Source organism: Coenobita brevimanus, chromosome 35, assembly GCF_032717465.1.
Source record: "Coenobita brevimanus isolate Jiangsu-jjx chromosome 35, ASM3271746v2, whole genome shotgun sequence".
NCBI lineage: Eukaryota > Metazoa > Arthropoda > Malacostraca > Decapoda > Coenobitidae > Coenobita > Coenobita brevimanus.
In genome coordinates this window covers 17,674,041-17,693,675 of record NC_136988.1, presented here as the reverse complement: position 1 = coordinate 17,693,675, position 19,635 = coordinate 17,674,041, and the positions used below count along the sequence as shown (strand labels likewise).

The following is a 19,635-nucleotide window of genomic DNA, read 5'->3' as shown; positions in this document are numbered from 1 at the left end:
GAGAGAGAGGGATGGAATGGAGAGGTATATGAGAGAGAGGGGTGTGACCTGGGAGCAGGGCATTGCAGTGGCATTGGACAGGGAGACATGGAGGCAGTTTGTTTTTGGCCACCCATTACGGGATTGAGGTGTCTGGCAATAGGTAGATAGATAGAATTTATGATAACTCTCGTTATAAGTCTCTCTCTCTCTCTCAAGCTGATAACTCCACCATTAGTTGTGTAATAATTGCATATCATGTTGTTATTGTTACCTATAAATTTGACAGTTTGCCCCTATGTAACAAACCAGTTGTATGGAGAAAGTTGCATAATTCTGTGATATAGTGTAATGAGGATGGCCTGTATGTTTCACTCATTCTTCATTGCTTGGACTTACATTTTTTCCAGTGCTTTCTTATATAATTGAAATAATAAAAACAAAAATTATTCTGATATAGTAATAGATGTAATGCCTTGAAATTCATATATGAAATATTAGTGTGGTACGGTACTCGTTTCGTTTTCGTTTTCTTTTTCGTACTGATAATAAGACTAGATGTGTTTTGATGTCCTGTATTTGTGTACATGAAAGCCTCATTGTAGTGGATGTTTTGCCTGTCCATAGAATACACTGTGCTAGGTTGTGGTCAGTGTTAAGAATATTTTTATTTACTATGGTATTTGTAGTTATTTTACCACACACTGGCCACTGGCATTCTCTTTGATACAGTTTATCAAGGAGGAAAGTAACAGACATGTCCCAGGTGTGAAGGTACACTGAATTAGTAAGCAGGATGGAGGGTGAAAGACTGACGAAGAGAGTGTATGTGAGTGAGGTGGAGGGGGAAAGAGGGAGGGGGAGGCCGAGGATGAGATGGAGGGATGGGGTGGAGAGGTATATGAGAGAGGGGTGTGTGAGTTGGGAGCAGGGCAGTGAAATGGCGTGGGACAGGGCGACTTGGAGGCGATTTGTTTGTGGCCACCCCAAACGAGATTGAGGCGTCTGGCAATAGATAGATAGATAGACATTTGTGTTTGATTTTACTGCAGAAATTTAGGTTCCGTGTAAAAATGGATGCTGCTTTCTGCAAAAATTTATGCTGTCTTCTCTCATTACGTACAGATGCGGTGCACACGCTGACATGTGCACTAATGTTGCTGAACACGGACCTACACGGGCAGAGTACCGGCCGCAAGATGACGTGTGGGGAGTTCATTGACAACCTGGCTGACCTCAATGACGGAGAGAACTTCCCCAGAGATGTCCTCAAGGCACTTTACCACGCCATACGCACTCATCCATTGCAGTGGGCAAAGTGAGTCTAGTGTGTTGTGTAGTGATGATGATGGTGATGATGATGGTGATGAGTAATATGTGTGATGAAGGTGATGATGATGAGTAATATGTGTGATGATGTTGATGATGAGTAATATGTGTGATGACTATGATGATGGTGATGATGATGAGTAATATGTGTGATGACGATGATGCTGGTGATGATGATGAGTAAGTAATCCCTGTACTATCCAGACGCCCACTTTTCGGACTCCTCACTTACCGGACATTGTGGGCCTTGACCTTCGGAACCCAAAATGGCCAAAAACGAAAAAAATCCCCCCAAAATACGAATTTTTTCCCACACGTAATTTGAAATTGCCGCGTGGCACCGAACAGTTGTTTACACCATGGCTCCTTAACCCCCTCCTTCCTCCCCTCTCCCCCCCTCCCTTGTCAGGGTTGCCATTTGGTATTTTTCATTACCAAATGTGCGCCAATTTGGTAATGAAAATTTTGTTTGGTAATGAATCAGAATAATGCATTACCAAACAGATTTTTCATATGTATGAGGATACACAGGATGGAGATGATGGATTGTCTGCTCTCTCTGATTAATCTACTAGCCTACATAGCGTGAAAATAACCAACATACTGTTAATTATAAGAAGAGTGATTATTTCCACTTGTATGTATAATTAGTGAAAAATAAATGCTTGCTTTATGAATTTGGTAATGAAAAGTTAAATTTGGTAATGAAAATTGAGGAGTTTGGTAATGCTGCCGAGTTCCCATCTGGCAACCTTGTGCCCCCTCCACCAGTTACCACCTAACTGCCATCACAAGTGGATGCTTATCACAGTGGATGCTGCACGTGCTCGTTTTTGTGAATAAACAGTGATTAAACTGCATTACCTCGCCACTAGACCACACGGGAATTTACAGTGTTGTGCAGTGTTAAGACATTTAGAATTTAGAGTGCAAAGGATTAACTGGAGTGCAAACTGGCAGTTGAAACTGGCGTGGTGCAATTAAGAACAGAATGTGCAGTGTTAAACAATTATAACTCACAGTGTAAAGAATTACTGTAAGTGCAGCACAACACTTGATTATTGTACATGCTTCAAGAGCATTTTCACCACTGCAAAAGCCATAGAGAAGGCAGCCACAGATGTGCTGTAAGTACCCTGTACACTGCTGTTTTCCATAACCACTTCTAATTCCTCACTCTCTGGTTCCTTTCATTTATTTCATGCTTTATATCCATTATTAGTGTGAATAGGGTCTTAAAATGGTTTAAATAGGTGCTATGCATGTCTGGTAGGGAGTTATTTAGGTGGCTTTCAAAGGTAGACTGGGTTAGGGTCCTTAACCCTTAGGTTACGCAATTCTCCAGCCTGCCGCCCAGGTCGCAAAACCAGGCCTATTTTTTGACTTTCTCAAAGGTTAAAAGTTTTATGCCCAATTTATATAGCTTCAATTTATGCACCTGAAAATGCAAAACCCACCCTCCTAGACCCAATAGTTGCTGAGCTATGGCCCGTCAAAGTTGATAATAGTTACCCGTCATGGCCCCGGCGAGAAAGAAAATATGCCGCTCGCACCTGTTTTCTTCACAAAAATACGTACAAAAATCACCAAAGTCAATTTTTTTTGGTATGTATTGATGTTATAAACCATTGTAATGTGCTTAGAAAAAAATAAAATGGTGACAAATCCCCCAGTAAATATGATAAATAGTAAAAATTATCCTCCCCTCCTCTCCCCTCCCCATACCTCCAGTCCCCTCCCGCCCCTTCCTTTCCCTCCCTTCCTCTTTCCTCCCTTCCCTTTCCTCCCCTTGCCTAATCTCCCCTCCCCCCTTTCTCCTCCCTCCTCCCCTCCCCTCCGAGCTGTCAAATCTAGCTAGTTTTCGTTTTGTCTCTTTTCGTTTTGAAGGCCCCAACATGTTTGCATGCTTCGGCATAAAATAAATGTTTTTTTTTTGAGTGGGTTTCGAATAAAGACAGCTAAAATAATTGTGGTGTGCATATCCGTAAGCAAAGACTTGAATAAATTGCAGGTAATGATTCAAAAACACGCTTCATAAAGCGTAAAAAATACACAACATTCGAGGCTGGGGAGGTAAAGATACTGCATGCTAGGGGGTGGGGGTGAGGGTAGGGGGTTGGGGTGGAGGGTTGGGGGTGGTGGTGGGAGGTGGTAAGGCCAGGAGGGTGAGTATGGGGATGGAGGGATGGGAGAAGCCACCACAAGACCCAAAGGAAGGGCCCCAGTGGAGTACAGGAACATGGAGGGAGAGTAGGGGGGAAATACCCTCCCCCAGTCATGGGGGGATCCACATGGGAGGGGGGGGATGGATGAGGAGGGTGTTGGAATGGTGATGGTGGTGGTAAGAGCGGTGGGAGGAAGGGTAGTAACAAGGTACTGGGGTAGAGGGATGTGGCGAGAGGGAGGCGGGGGTACACCCCCCACCGCCTGGGTTTGGGCCTGGGTCCCCCCTCCGGTGTGTCCAACACTTATTTCTGATTGGTTAGAAGCCATCTGCATCACAGTTGGGGTGGAGCCAGCTGCTGCCAGTGGGTGTTGCATGATTGGTGTTGCTCATCCATTTAAGAAATTGCGCAGAAAGCCTGATTGATGAGATTAGTACTTTAGGGGTTAAGTAGCAGTCCAGGAGCCAGGGGCCCACTCTCCTGATGGGACCACTTTCCGGACATGCCTCTGGCTCTATTACATCGGATAGTGGAGGAATGATTGTATTTGGTGTTTGCTTAACCCCTCAGCTGCGTATCGCATTCTGGAAATGCTAATCGCTGGACTGCGTTGTACATTCAGGAAGAGCCATGTGAAGTATTGTGAACTTTTTGGTCATTTTTTGTGCCTACTGCATGCTGATGCTCGATGAGTGTGTCGCAGATTGTCAGTGTGGAGTGTAAACTTTGTCTGACTAAAATGTTATCATGGTTGGTTAGGTATAAGTGGGTCAGAACACATGGCCAGTTTTCCCACACCACAGACATAGGAAGTGTCTAGGACTGCTGCATCCTAAGAGTTAAAACTGTGACTGAGGTGTGTACATTACAGAGACGAGGAAGGTGATGGTGATGGTAGTGGTGGTGGCAACGGTGGTTCGGGTAAAGGTGGCGGTGGTGGTGGAGGTGGTGGTGCGGCAGGTGAGGCGGCAGTGGCAGTGGGCAGCAACCCCTTCCTCACCCCACCATCAGGCACCGGCACACAGTACAAGAAGGGTTACATCATGCGCAAGTGTTGTACTGACCCCAATGGAAAGAGGAGTATGTATACACTGAGGTTTAGGTGCCACACACACATAACACATGCACACGCACACACACAGATGTGAATACTGGCTGGTAAAGTTAATAATAAGACGTACCATTGTGCATTCACACACTCGTAATTGCAGCAGCATTTTGGAAACAGTAGTGGAATTTTCATCCGCTTTTACACCGTTGTCTGTGCTACCATGTGTATGCTTTTTCCCTTGATGGCAACTCTCCTTATGTCATTCCCCTTATGAGTCCCCTTTCTTGAGGTCTCCGCAGATGACTTCATCCCACGTCTGCTTTGGTCAGCCTCCAGGTGTTCTTCCCTCCACATTCATGACTGTGGTTCTCCTCAGCCACTCACCCTCACCCATCTTCTAAACATATGCAGACCATTTTAATCTGCTGTAAAGTGGGGTGACTTTGGACGATTTTTACCTATTCTAAGTCATAACTCATCATGTTAAGCATTAACAAGATTATTTCTTGCATGAATGTGTGGCTTAAGAACGTAGCTTTATGGTGAGACAGGTGAAAAAAATTCAGGTCTTTGCTTGTATTTAAAAAAAATATTTATAATGCTGTCTGAAATCGTAATCGATGTGGGGTGACTTCAGACAGTCAGTGTTTTTGCCCATTAAATGGGAGTGCGTGTATTTGGCGATGGCTTCGGACACTGCTGAGGTGACTTCAGACACTGACGGAGGGTTTAAAAAAAGAAACTGTGAAAAACATATTTTTTTAAACTCCTATAGGACTAAATAAAGATTATAATTTATTTTACACTCCTTTTCTCACACTGAACACATACACATATGTGTGTTTGAAATAAAGTCACGTAAGTGTTTATCACAATTGAATTCTGGTACACAGAACGTGTAGGAACTTTTCTAACTTAAAAAAATATATGACTTTCTTTGTGAAATACATGTAATGACGCCTTGAAAATGTAAGGCACACCTGTGACACAACTTCTTATAAAAATAAAAGTAATATTCTTGAGATAAAGTAAATAAATCTTAATTAGGTAAATATAAGTATCACAAGTAGCACCAGACTTAATACATTACAGCCTGAGTAATTTATGGCTCATTGTGCCATTTTCTGTCTATCTATCTATCTATTGCCAGACGCCTCAATCCCGTTTGGGGTGGCCACAAACAAATCGTCACCAAGTCGCCCTGTCCCCCGCCATTTCACTGCCGTGCTCCCAACTCACACCCCCCTCTCACATATACCTCTCCACCCCATCCCTCCATCTCATCCTCGGCCTCCCCCTCCCTCTTCCCCCCTCCACCTCACTCACATACACTCTCTTCGTCAGTCTTTCACCCTCCATCCTCTCCACATGGCCAAACTACCTCAGTGTGTTCCTCATAACGCTTCCTATCACATCCACATCCACACCACAACGCTCCTTTATATCTTCATTCATCAGCCTGTCTCTCCATGTGACTCCACAGGCTCCTCTTAAATAACTCATTTCCACTGCTCTCACTCTTGACTTGTGTCCTTCCAACAAGGTCCAAGCTTCACTTCCATACGTTAGAGTTGGTATCACAATACTGTCATGTAGTAACTTTTTCACTTCCATGCTCACTTCCCTGTTTCTTATCACTGCTTTCAAAGAACCAGCAACCTTTCTTCCCTGCTGTACCCTTTCAAGCACTTCACCCTCCAAACCTCCATCCTTACTCATCACACTACCCAAGTACTTAAACATACTCACATTTTCCAATTCCTCACCATCCAACCTTGCTGTACATTCACTGACTTCACCTCTCTCAAAGACCATAACTTTACTCTTCCCTACATTCACCTTTAGATTCCATTTCTTACGCACTATCCCAAACTCATCCACCAAGCCATTTTGCTATAGTAATGATATGCAAAATAAAAGCCCATAAATTAAACAAATATTTGTATCACATGATTATCACTTTTCTTATTCATCCCCTTCTTCTACACCTATTAATCTAAACTAACTAATGATGTTGAGCCTCATATTACCCAATAATTCTCTCTCTCTCTCTCTCTCTCTCACAGGCCAGGTATTGACATCCACATTAAATATCATACGACATTTTCTGTCAAGTGTTGTCTCTGGCAATATTTTAAGAATGTCATCGTTGTACTTGGGTAGTGTGATGAGTAAGGATGGAAGCTTGGAGGGTCAGGTGCTTGAAAGGGTACAACAAGGAAGAAAGGTTGCTGGTTCCTTGAAAGCAGTGATAAGAAAGAGGGAAGTGAGCATGGAAGTGAAAAAGTTACTACATGACAGTATTGTGATACCAACTCTAACGTATGGAAATGAAGCTTGGACGTTGTTGGAAGGACACAAGTCAAAGAGTGAGAGCAGTGGAAATGAGTTATTTAAGAGGATCCTGTGGAGTTACATGGAGAGACAGGCTGACAAATGAGAATATAAAGGAGTGTTGTGGTGTGGATGTGGATGTGATAGGCAGCGTTAGGAGAAACACTGAAGTGGTTTGGCCATGTGGAGAGGATGGAGGGTGAGAGACTGATGAGGAGAGTGTATGTGAGTTAGGTGGAATGGGGGAAAGGGAGAGGAAGGCCAAGGATGAGATGGAGGGATGGGGTGGAGAAGTATATGAGAGAGGGGGGTGTGAGTTGGGAGCAGGTCAGTGAAATGGCGGGGGACAGGGCGACGTGGAGGCGATTTGTTTGTGGCCACCCCGGACGGGATTAAGGCATCTGGCAATAGATAGATAGATAGTCATCCTTGTTTACATCACTGTAATCATCTATGGAAAGATTAATGAACATGTTACGTGTTCCATTGACATGTTTGAGAAAACGCTCAATGTAATCATTCTGTCACAAAGGTATTTCTCTTCTACTGATGACAACACAGTCTGTCCACCAGCTGCTTTGGTGTGCTTTCCCTTTAGACAGTCATATAAGGTACTTTTACTTAAGTTCCATTTTGTAGCTGCCTTACACACACTCAGGTGTTTTTTTTCAATGTCATCTTTGGCTTTTTTTATGCGGTCTTTATCTACTTTGCTAGTATAGTTCCTCTTTTCACTTTGCACTTTTGGGACGTATTTCCCTAGGCATTTTGCCTCCTGTAAAAGGTAGACAACTTTAATATACAGTAATTTCACCTAGTAATGCACAGCAAACATCCCCCAAATCATGTCAACATCTGTCGCCTTACAGAGTTAAGGTTTCTTAAGAAGGGAGTGTGACAGATGTTGTCATGATTGAAAGGATGCCTGTTATGATTAGTTAGATAGAAATACTGTCTGTGTGCTTCTGTGTGTCTGCGCATGCACGCACGCAGGTTGGAAGCTATATTTTTTTCCTTTCCCTGTCTGAAGTAACCCCATTGAATCTAAAAAAAAGAAGAAAATTTGCTTTTAGGCCTGTGGACCTTGAACTACAGACACTGAGGCCAAAGTAACTGTATGTATGGTATCGCAAGTGTTTTTGCAACATTCTGGCGATGGTCACATGTCTTCACACCTTCCCATCCTTTACACTCAGTATAAGTTTGACCGATACAAAAAAGCATGCCTTTTTTTATGATGTATTCAATGAATATTTACACAAATTGTGTGAATGGGATTACATTATTATTTTATCTAAGTTATGGCTACAACATTCCTCTTTAATAATACTTATATTTTTTTCATAACCAGATTTTCATTTCTCTGTATTTTAATTGGTTACATTTTTTCCCGAAATGTCCAAAGTCGTCCCCAAGTCCGAATTCACCCCACTTTACGGTACCAGTACATGCCACTTATGTAGTATCTGTTATCTCAAATCTCTTTCACAATACAGGTACACTATTTACCATTTTGTCTCTCATGGATGCTCTGCTTATCCATTTCAGCATTTTCATTTCTGTGCATTCTAGTCTGTTTGTATTCTCGTCTGTCGCAGGCCAAGCCTCACTGCTAGACAGCATAATACTTCTCACACATCATTTGTAGAGCACCTTTGGCATGAAATTACAGCTCTCATAGTCAGGAGAGACAACAGTTCCCTTATCTTCTTCCATGCTTTTCTCATTCTAACATTGGAACTATACCTTTTTTACTCTAACTTGGCCTAAAATTGTCTTCCCTCCACCTTGAACAATGAGTTGTAACAGTAAATTAACATTAGAACATGATGCTAGTCAAGAGAAAGTGCTGTGGAATGGATGGAAGTCTGTAGCATTGTCTTTTCCTGCCACTAAGCTGTGTGATATACACTGCAAAAGGATAAATATATGGGCCAAGTTAGATTACAAGCAGTAGAGTCTATCCTCCTGCTCCTTCTCCTCCTGTCCCCCAAGTAACAGAACTTGTTGCCTTCCAGGTGGTTGTTACCCCCAAACAACACTCCTCATTTTGTCATCCACAGCCCAGGTACCCATACATAATGCACATTGAAAATTTCTCACATCCTGCAGTCTACACTTAATATTACTGCACTTTTATGAACACAGTTGTTGCAAGTTGCACACAGGATAGAATTTCTCCCAGTGTCATGTATGTTTGGTAAGTGCTGATGGAAGGTGTGCTTATGCATCATACAGGACCTTTGGTTTGCATTTAACTTGTGTTTAGTAAGTGTTAATGGAAGATTTCAGTTGTAGAATATTTGGTAAGTCATTCATGGAGGTTGCAGTAATAGGCTAAAACTTGTTGCCACTTTATATTTTGGTTGCATTTGGTAAATGTTATTGGAACATCTTGAAAAAATTTGTTACACACTACTTATATTGTATATTATATTTTAGGTGCATTGGTAAGTGTTTGTGGAAAATGTAATAAAACTTGTTTCTGTTTTGCGTATAATTTGTGTTATATTTCAGCTGCGTTTGGTAAGCGTTCGTGGAAGATGTGGTTCTGTGTAATACAGGATCTTGTGTTGTACCTACACAAAGATGAGCAGGGTGCACGTCGTGGCCCTCAACACGCCCACCCTGGCCATACAGCCATACGCCTCCACCACGCCCTGGCAACACGTGCCAACGACTACTCAAAGAAGGAGCACGTGTTCCGCCTCCAGACTGCTGATCAGGCCGAGTATCTTCTACAGACAAGGTGATGCACTACCTTTCTTAGGGTCATATTCTCACTGGAAAAGGAAGCTCCCTAATACCTTCTCCTTACCAGTTTATTTCTGCATGTGCCATTTTATTGACTGGTTTTATCATGTTTAAGAAATCTGTGTTGATAATACAGTGCAATTAATGTGATAAAAAGAATAGTAAGGTGTAACAAGCAAAGTAAATCACTAAGGAATAGGTTTTAGTGAGCCTCTTCACCTTACAAGAATACAGACCCTACTGTAGAGCATTTTTCCTTACACCTATGCAAGTGTTCTGTCACCATTCTCTTAGCAATAATTTTTTCCTGTTATGAAGCAGAGAAAGATAGATTTTGGGAGGATTTAATACGTGTAGTGGGTGGTATGCGGGATGATGAGATAGTGATTTCGGGAGGGGACTTAAATGGTCATGTAGGTGAAGCAGCACAAGGTTATGAAAGAGTGCATGGGGGATGTGCGTATGGTCTAAGGAATGCAGTAGGGGAAAGGATACTCGAGTTTGGGGAGGCAGCGGACATGATTGTGTGCAACACATATTTTAGGAAAAGAGACAGTAGGTTAATTACGTATGAGTCTGGGGGAAATAGCAGTCAGATAGATTATTTTCTGGTTGGGAGGGCTGATAGGAGGTTAGTGAGGGATGTTAAAGTTATAGAAAGTGAGGAGTGTGTGCAGCAGCACAAACTACTGATTTGTGATATGGTGCTTAAAGAACGAGTGATGAAAAAGAGGACTTATGTACCTAGGAGGAAAATATGGAAGCTGAAAAACCAAGTAGTAAGGGATGCCTTCTATAGCGAGATGAGGAGAGTGGTGGCTGAACAGGGAGCTGTAGACAGACGTGTTAATGAACAGTACAGAGCCCTCAAGAACAATTTCTTGAGAGTTACTGATATAACATGCGGTTGGACAAGAGGACCACCAAGACATAAAGTAACTTGGTGGTGGGATGAGAGTGTAGAAGCTGCAGTTAAGGAGAAAAGAAGGCTTTTCCGGGAATGGAAGGAGGGAGGTAGCAAAGAGGAATACTGTATTTGGCTGCCAAGCGTAGGGCTAGAAGAGAGGTATACAGGGCAAAGTCTGAGTCACAGAGACTATTACTTGATAACCTAAATCATGGAGAAAGGAAAAATATATTGAGTGATGGTTATTGACTCCCAGTGTGATGTTACAGTGAATGGAGAGAGACTGGAATTGGTGATATAGTTCAGATATCTGGGTGCAGTGATAGAGAGGAAAATGTGCAAAAGAAATTGAAAGTAGAGTGACACAAGGAAGAAAAGTACCTGGTGCAATGGGGACCTTGATAGCAGAGGCTTGAGTGTTGCAGCTGCACGAGGCTTACGTGAGGGAGTATTAGTGCCAACTTCAACATATGCATGTGAGACTATGTTGTGGCATGAAAATGAAAAGTCAAGAGTAAGAGCAGTGGAGATGGGACTGCTGAGGAATGTATGTGGAGTACAGAGGGTGGATAAGATACGAAATAATGTGATTCGTGAAAGATGTGGAGTAAGGAAGTCGGTGGACACCAGAATCAGAGAGAGTGTACTTAGATGCTGTGGTCATGTGGAGAGAATGGATAACAACAGAATAGTGAAAAGGGTATATCTGAGTGAATTTGAAGGTGGTAGGAGGCTAGGTAGGCCAAAGAGAGGGTGAAGAGATATTGTAGATGAGTGTGTGAGGAAGAGAGGTTTGGAAGTCGGGGAACAAGCTGGCTGGATGAATGTTGTGAGGAGAAGTGCATGATCAGGGATTTTGACACCCATTTTTAGTGTGGCAGCATCTGGAGTGACTCAATCAGATACGTTTATGTGAAGCTACAGAATGTGGTGAATGTTTTTGGCATATCTGATAGAGCCAGGATTTCAGTGGCTTGAATGATGAGTGAATGGGAGCTTGGCCCAGTGGATTGGGCAAATTTGGGCTGTCTGGACATTGCTACTCCTCACCCTGCTCTTGGGTGGGAAAGGAGATCCAGATGATGATGATGATGATATTCAGTAGTAAAGAAATACATAGGACTCTGTCTTTTCCGTGTGGATTCATACCCATTACATGGTATCTAATTTCTACTAAGACAGCCAACATATTCTTGTATTGTTCATATCATTTATGGGCTCCAACATGGTTTGCGTACATTGGCCTTGGTAACATAATGGCAGCTTGTCCCAGGTCTTTTTCAGTCTTCCTCTCTCAACCCTACTCCTAAGCCACCCTTGTCATGTTATTTACCCGATTATATTTTCTCAGCATATAGTAGTACTCTTGTTTTCTGTTATTCTTAACATTTTACTTAACATTATTTGGATATGAAATGTGAGTTTTGAACACCATCACCATAACTCACTAAGGGTTCAACAGCTGGATGGTTTTCCCAGTCACTGAACAATATCAGCTGCCACTCCCTAAATGTGTTTCCTACCCTCCCGTACTTCTTTCAATCCCCTTTACATGGTCTTATTCACCCTGTCCTACACACAAACTTTTAAGTGTGGTGTATTACTAGGTAATTAAGGTGCTGCAGTTGGATTGAGCCAGTGCAGGTTTATATCCAAGGTGGTTGGAGTTTATTGCTCACGTAATGCCACTCAGGGATGAGTGAGTCTGATAACTGTCATCTTAAATGTCAGGACCAACTTGCCTAGCCCTGGGCTCCTATGCTCCTCATGGGGCAGCACAGGATTAGATGATGGATGAATAATTGATGTACTACTAGGTGCAGAAGGACATAGTGACTTTGAATGCACTCCATATATTATTAGCATAATGTGACAGCGTCCAGATTGACTCTACCAGATACGTTTATGTGAAGCTACAAAACGTGGTGAACGTTTTTGGTTTATCCAATAGAGCCAGGATTCTGGGGGCTTGAATGATGAGTGAATGGAAGCATGGCCATTGGACTGGGCAAATTTGGGCTATCTGGACATTGCTTCTCCTCACCCTGCCCTAGGATGGGAAAGGAGGTCCGGATGATGATGGTGATGATGATCTATTGAAATGCAGATTTCATACAGGTTTTACACATATGAAAGCCCCCAGTGAGAGAAATAGTTCACATACATAATGTGAATATGAAAGCCTTGAGAGTGTCGGTGATACTTGTGCTCTCCACAGTGACAGTAAGGAGCTACAGGCATGGATAGACACTATCAACCTGGTTGCAGCCAGTTTATCAGCGGCGCCACTACCTGGTGCTGTTGGCTCACAGCGACGCTTCCAACGCCCACTCCTCCCATGCACCATCACCAAGCTTAATATGGTGTGTACTCGCTTTGTTTGTGATTGGATAGCCAGGATTTAAAGTCTGTTTTTTAAAATCTTCTTCCTCCCAGTTTTTCTCATCAAGATAGTATTCCTAAGCTGAATCATAGTATGTTTCCGTACTCTAGAGATTTGATATGAAGTGTCAGGAAATGTGTTGGATTTGCCCTAAGTGTGCAGTAAAGACAGTGGCATTTTACACCAACTTTTGTCCTTGACTGTACTGTCCCAGCCAGGTGTACCATAATGGTTTTTCAGGGTGAACAACTGGAGGACCACACTCAGCGTCTGGCTCAGCTGGAGCAGGAGTTGGAGGAGCACCAGGCTCGCCCACCAGATCGCTCCACCAGGGCTGCATCCATGGCTAACTATAAGGAGAAGGAGGCTTATCTCAGCAAGGAGGTCAGAGTGCCTTATATTACACATACAGTAAAACCTCACTATAACAAATTAATTAGGGCTCAAGCTACTCCGAAAAAGGTGAAATTCCGATAAAGTAATATCCGGACTTCCCCCTGCTAACCCGGACTATTTCCAATACATCAGACATTAGTCCGGATCACACCAACGGTTTTTAAACTGTTTTCTTTACCACTGCAGTACTGTGTGTTAAACATTTACTACAGTAATCGAATGGTACAACATATGTAATAATGCTGTACTGTACACTGATAAACATGTCTTTTATTTACCTTATTATGGTGAACATAGCTGCCCTAAACGGACTTCTTCCTATATATGAGAATTTAGTCCGGTCAGCTTCTCGAGTCTGATAAAAGCAAATTCCGGTATATTGAAGTCCGCTATATCAAGATTTTATTGTAGTTTCCATTTACTTAACCCGTTAACTGCTCTGTACAGCCTGGGCTGTTCCGAGTGCGACTGCTCAATACAGCCCTGGTTGTGCAGGTGAATTTCGAATACAGTACCTTGGTGACCAAGGCTGACCCATGCAAGCATGTTTGAGCCTTCAAAACTGAAACCGAAACACAAAATGAAAACCATACATTCCAATAGGGAATCAGACACTTTGATGTTCATCCATGGCTTTACCAAGGTAAATATTGAGCTAATATTTCGTTACTATATACTTTGGCACGTGTTCTCTCAATTCCTAAGACAAAATTTGGCCTTTGGGAAATTTTATTTTTTACTCCTAGGTCTGCACACCACGGACACCTCCAAAAAACCGCCATGAGCAGTTAACGGGTTAATTACAAAGTCTCCAACGTGCTTGCATGCATTGGCTTTGGTCACGTAATGGTGGTTCTCCATGCTGTTGATCTCTGGCAGCCTCTGTTCAGTCCCTGATCCCTGAGATCACACTCAGTGACCTCATCCCAGGTCTTTTTTGGTCTACCTCCTGCAACCCCCCCCCTGACATTATCACTTCCTCACTTTCTGCACCCAATTGTCATTCTTCATCCTCTCCACATGCCCAGACCATTTCAATCTACCCCTCCTTATCGAATCAGCAATATAGTAAAACCTCGATATAACAGACTTCAATAGACCGGAATTCGCTTTTACCGGACTCTAGGAGCTACTGGACTAAACTCCTATATACCGGAAAAAGTCTGATAAAGCCAGAAACAGTCCGAACTGCCTGACCACTTCAGGTATGCTCACCACAATACGGTAAATAAAAGACATATTTATCACTGTACAGTGCAGTGTTGTTATACATATTTTATCATTTGATTAATGTAGTGAAGTTATAACACAGTACAGTACTGCAATGGTAGTCAAAATGGTTTAAAAACCGTTCATGCCACCCGGACCAATGTCCGATATATCGGAGAAAGTCTGGGTTAGCAGGGGGATGTCCGGATGTCGCTTTTATCGGAATTTCGCGTTTTTCGGACTGGCTTGGGCCCCAATTAGTCCGTTATAGTGAGGTCTTACTGTACATTCAATTCCCATCCTTCCTCTCAAATCTTCTGTCACAAACCTAGCCCCTTCAGGCCTTGCATTTAAGGACATACTGTATATTCATCTAATCATTGTCATTTCTGTGCATTTGGGCTTATGAACATCCCCTTCATTTAGTGCCCAGGTCTAGCTACCATACAGCATTACACTTTTAACACATGCCACATAAAAAGGTCCCTCAGCATGGAGGGAGAACCCTCTCAGTGTTAGGAGAGGTAACAGCATCCTGAACTTCTTCCAACCACTTCTCACTCTAGCTGCAGAACTAGCTCCAGCCCCACCTTCAGTGCATACGGTAACATGTCTCCCAGTTAACAAAACTCTTCCACACACTCAGAGACTCACCAGCAAGATCAATCCTTTCACACCCGACGATTTGCACATGCTTTCCCCAGCACACTGCATTCATGAAATTAGCATTATCACGCAGTCTTTCTCTAATACCATTACACCTCTTGTGCACCCACTTGTCACACACACTGCACAAGATGGAATTAATGTATTTTCCACGCCTTTGTGGCAGACTGCACATGGCCGCTCTCTTCTTGACAGTACTGCCACCAACATGAAATATCATCACCTTTGTTTTATCTACATTTACTAGCCCTTGTGCCCCATACCATCTCTCCACTTTCTAAATCTTTCCTCTGCCTTTCTTTCATTATGTGCCGCATTACTTCCATCCTCTATGTTCAACAATTCCTTAAAGTGTTCTCTCCATCTGCTCACTTTTTCTCCCTTCTCCACTAGTAATCTACCATTTTTATCTTTCACTCCCCTGCTAACTTCACTTCCACCCTGTCCTACTCTTTTCACCTCTTTCCAGAACATTTTCTACCATATCATTTACGTAAATCAGGAACATTACTGGAGCCAACACCGAGCCTTGAGGGACTCCACTTGTTACTTCCCTCCATCCAGACATCCTGTCCTCTATTACTGTCCTCATTTGTCTGTCTCTCAAAAAGTCTCTCATCCATTCCAGGAGTTTCCCCTTCAGTCCTCCTGTATACTCTAGTTTTCACATTAGTCTCTTATGAGGTACTTTGTCGAAGGCCTTCTCTAAGTCTAAATACACACAATCCAACCAACCATCTCTCTCCTGAAGCATGTCAAATGCTTTTGAGTAAAAACTTAACAAGTTGGAAACACATGACCTTCCACCTTTGAATCCAAACTGACTGTTAGCCAAAATATTCATCTCTTCCAGATATTTTACCCATCTATCTTTCAGAATTCTCTCGCACAGTTTTGCAGCCATGCTGGTAAAGGATACTGGTCTATAATTCAGGGGTTCTTCCTTGTTTCCTCCCTTATAAATTGGTACCACACTTGTCCTCTTCCATTCTTGAGGCACTTTCCCCTCTTCCAGAGAACACACAATTAAACTGTGAGTCTTATCCGCCAGTTGTTCTCTGCATTCCTTCAGTACCCAATCAGAGATTCCGTCTGGTCCTGGGGCATTCCTTACATTGTGAGTTTCCAGTAATTTATATACTTCCTGTACTTCCACTTTTATATCTTTTATCACTTTTCTTGTCACTCCCTCTCCTTCCACAAACTCCTTTTCACTAGTGAAAACTGATTGGAAGCATGTGTTCATTACTTCTGCTTGCATTGCCGCATCATTATAGACCTCTCCTTCTACTTTCAGTTTGGTGATTCCTTCCCTTTGTTTCAGTTTGCCATTGACAAATCTAAAAATCAGTGTGGGTTCATCCGTACATTTGTCTGTTATACCTTTTTCAAAATTCTTTTCTTCCTCTCTACGTATTCTTGTGTATTCATTTCTAGTTCTTTTATATTCTTCCAATTGTTCCACGCCGTGTCTCTCTCTCTTTTTTTTTTTTTTTTTTATCATACATCTTCTATTAAACCACTCCTTTTTCCTGTTTTCTTTCCCCCTTACTCTTGGCACAAATTTTTCCACTCCCGAATTAAAGAGGCCTAGAAAAATATCCCACTTCCTCTGTATCTTTTATTTTTCTGAATTTTCTCCAATCTGCATTTTCAAAAAATTTTCTCAGTCCTGTGAAGTTTGCTTTCCCAAAGTTGTACCTTCCCTATCCATAAAGCTCGTCTCTTGGCTCCAGGTTCCCTGTTATCAACTGGAACTCAGTGACCACATGATCACTTTTTCCAATAGGACACAGATACTTCAAGGATTTTCTTACATCGGGTTCTTTGGTAAACAGTAAGTCTAGTCTTCCTGGTATGTCCTCACCTCGAAACTGTGTCTCTTCTTTGACCCATTGCATCATCACATTGTTCATTGTTATATTTAATAATATAGTGCCCCACGAATCTTCGCCGCCTCCTGAGTCCCATTCCTCCCAGTTCACCTCTTTACAATTGAAATCACCCATTAAAATCATATTGTTGCTTTTCTCAATATTTTTCTGTAAAAAACTAGCCATGTCTGACAACATTTCCTGGTATTCATCATCACTCCATGCTCTTGTCTTAGGGGGAACATACACTACTGCCACATCTCTCTTGTTATTCTCTCCAGTTTCTAATTTCCTATTTATCACTTCGGTCCTGCCTTCTCCCATTTCCACGGTATCTGCATTTATGTTGTTCTTCACCGCTATCATCACTCCTCCTCCTGTTTTTTCTTTTCTGTCTCTTCTCCACAGTTTGTATTTACCATCTCCCATATGAACATTAATATCTTCCTTAACTTGGTCTCTACAAAGCACATAACATCAGGTTCGTGTACCCTCAAAAAATCGTTGATTTCAAGCCCTGCCGATATTAAGCCATCAACATTAGTATATACCACCTTCACATTATTTTTGATGTTTTATGTGTGTGTGTGTGTGTGTGTGTGTGTGTGTGCACATGTATATATGCTTGTGAATAGGTGTGAGAGAGCAAGCTACTGAAATGTGTCCTTTTCAGGTAAAGCGTTACCGTACCTATGTGTTCCTGTTGCGTTCCCGCCTGGCCACCCACACCCAGCAGTCAGCCAGCGCAGGAGTGGAGCCGCCCCAGGACCTGCCTGTGTTTGAAGCCAGGGTGAGCGGGGAAGGGGCAGAAGGCGGGGACCGGGGCGGGCGAGTGGTGCCCCCGCCCATTCCAGAGCGAGCGCGACCAGCGGACAGGTACAGTTACCAGCAGGCAGTTCATCACAATGCCTTCCTCTGACCCTCCACCCTCCTCCACCCTCACACCAAGCATCCTTTACCTCACCTCCACCCTCTCCTCTCCCCATTACCAACCTCCACCCTGGCCCTGCCATACCTCGGCCTCACGCGCTCACTCTCCTAGCTCTCCTGGGATGCTCTCATGACAAGCTTTAATGTTTTGTACCCCAATGCTACTGCTTCCATAAATACGAGAAGAGATCAAACATTCTTACCCAGGTAGTAATTTTAGAGGAGAGGTATGGCTATGGGGTGAGGTGGAGGAGAGGGAGGGGAGAGAGAGGAGGGGGGAGGGGGGAAGGAACTAGCAGAGGGACAGTGGAGGGGAATGGTACCTCCTCTGACATCCCTCCAAGACGGGCCATTGGAAAGGCAACCAGTTCTGCTTGATTATCTTCACATGCTTCCCCTAACCCAACTCACTTGTGCTGGTCTGGTGTGCTAATTTAAACATTCACCGCTATTCTAAATGGCTTGGGAGATTCCCAAGCACCTCTTCCTTAGTGATTTAGTCATGAGAGTGCACTTCCGTTTCTCTTGTATACTGTATTAGGATTGTAAATTATGTTGATGTTAAAGTTTTATAAAAAATAGAAGAGAATGTTAAAGTGTAATATGGTAAATGTGGGGAGTCACTAAGGAAGAGGTGCTGCAAAGGCTCCTGTGCTAGCTAGAATGCAACCTTCAGTGAGGCAGGATTGAGATTGTAGTGAAATTTGGTGTGTCCACTCTCTGGATCATATTCTTGATGGCACAGAACACTTTGTAGCACTTCTTTGCAATATTTTATTATATATTTCCCCTTGATTTTGGCTTATGTGTTGCTTATGTCACACTAATATCGACAGAGTTTGCATCAGTGCCATATAAGAGGTTATTAAGGTGCAAGGCAGGAAATGTATTGCTAAAGAAGTGTTGTGAAGTCCCCCATGCCAATGAGAGTATCGCTGTCTTTACTGTAGCAGAATTGAGTATGTCTGCTCTCTATGCTATGGTGGAATTGGGTGTGTCTACTCAATGGTGTGGCAGAATTGAGTGTGCAGACACTTATGATTTGGCAGAGTTGGATGCATCTGCTGTCTACAGTGTTGCAGAAGTAAGTGTTCACTCTCTCTGCTGAGTGTGTCTTTTATTTAATAGCATGGCAGAAATAGTCATGTCAGGTCTTATGATGTGGCTGAGTACTGTACCTGTATGTCAGTTTTTGTGGCATGGCGGACGTGTCACAGTGTGTAAATTGCGAGGGATTATTGTCACTCTTTTTAAACTGCGATGGATTAATGTCATTCTCTTTAAACTGCAAGGGATTAGTGTCACACTCTTTAAACTGCAAGGGATTAGTGTCACTCTTTAAACTGTGAGGGATTAGTCTGCCTTGAACTGACTACAGCCTATGAAATGCTGGCATTGCACAAATTTTTTGTTACCCTGAGGTGATTAGAGTGGACGATGAGGATTAAGGAAACTGTTGTTGTATTTCAATAACAAGGAACACAGATCTCTCTCCCAGTAACTTAAGCATGCATAATCTAAGGTAATAAAATTCTGGTCAGCCATTTTTCAGCTTGTAGGTCAAATTTCCAAGGTTATCTTAAGCCTATTAGTGGTAGATACTGTCCTGAGGGAAGGCTGTAAAGACTGTCTGTTTCCACTCCAGCATTTTTGCTTAA

General features: G+C 42.8%; 1 protein-coding gene across 2 annotated transcripts in view; it reads left to right on the top strand.

The window, feature by feature from the left end:
* Efa6 (Exchange factor for Arf 6) overlaps positions 1-19,635 on the top strand; it is a 74,018-nt gene that overhangs the window by 17,589 nt on the left and 36,794 nt on the right. The window contains exons 6-12 of one of the 2 annotated variants that reach the window (XM_080269635.1): positions 1,105-1,297; positions 4,345-4,394; positions 4,434-4,553; positions 9,376-9,607; positions 12,738-12,882; positions 13,143-13,286; positions 17,721-17,923. In XM_080269635.1, coding sequence (XP_080125761.1) covers positions 1,105-1,297; positions 4,345-4,394; positions 4,434-4,553; positions 9,376-9,607; positions 12,738-12,882; positions 13,143-13,286; positions 17,721-17,923 — 1,087 coding nt within the window. Of the gene's footprint in view, positions 1-1,104; positions 1,298-4,344; positions 4,554-9,375; positions 9,608-12,737; positions 12,883-13,142; positions 13,287-17,720; positions 17,924-19,635 lie in introns of both variants that reach the window. The other variant, XM_080269636.1, reaches the window with a different exon arrangement.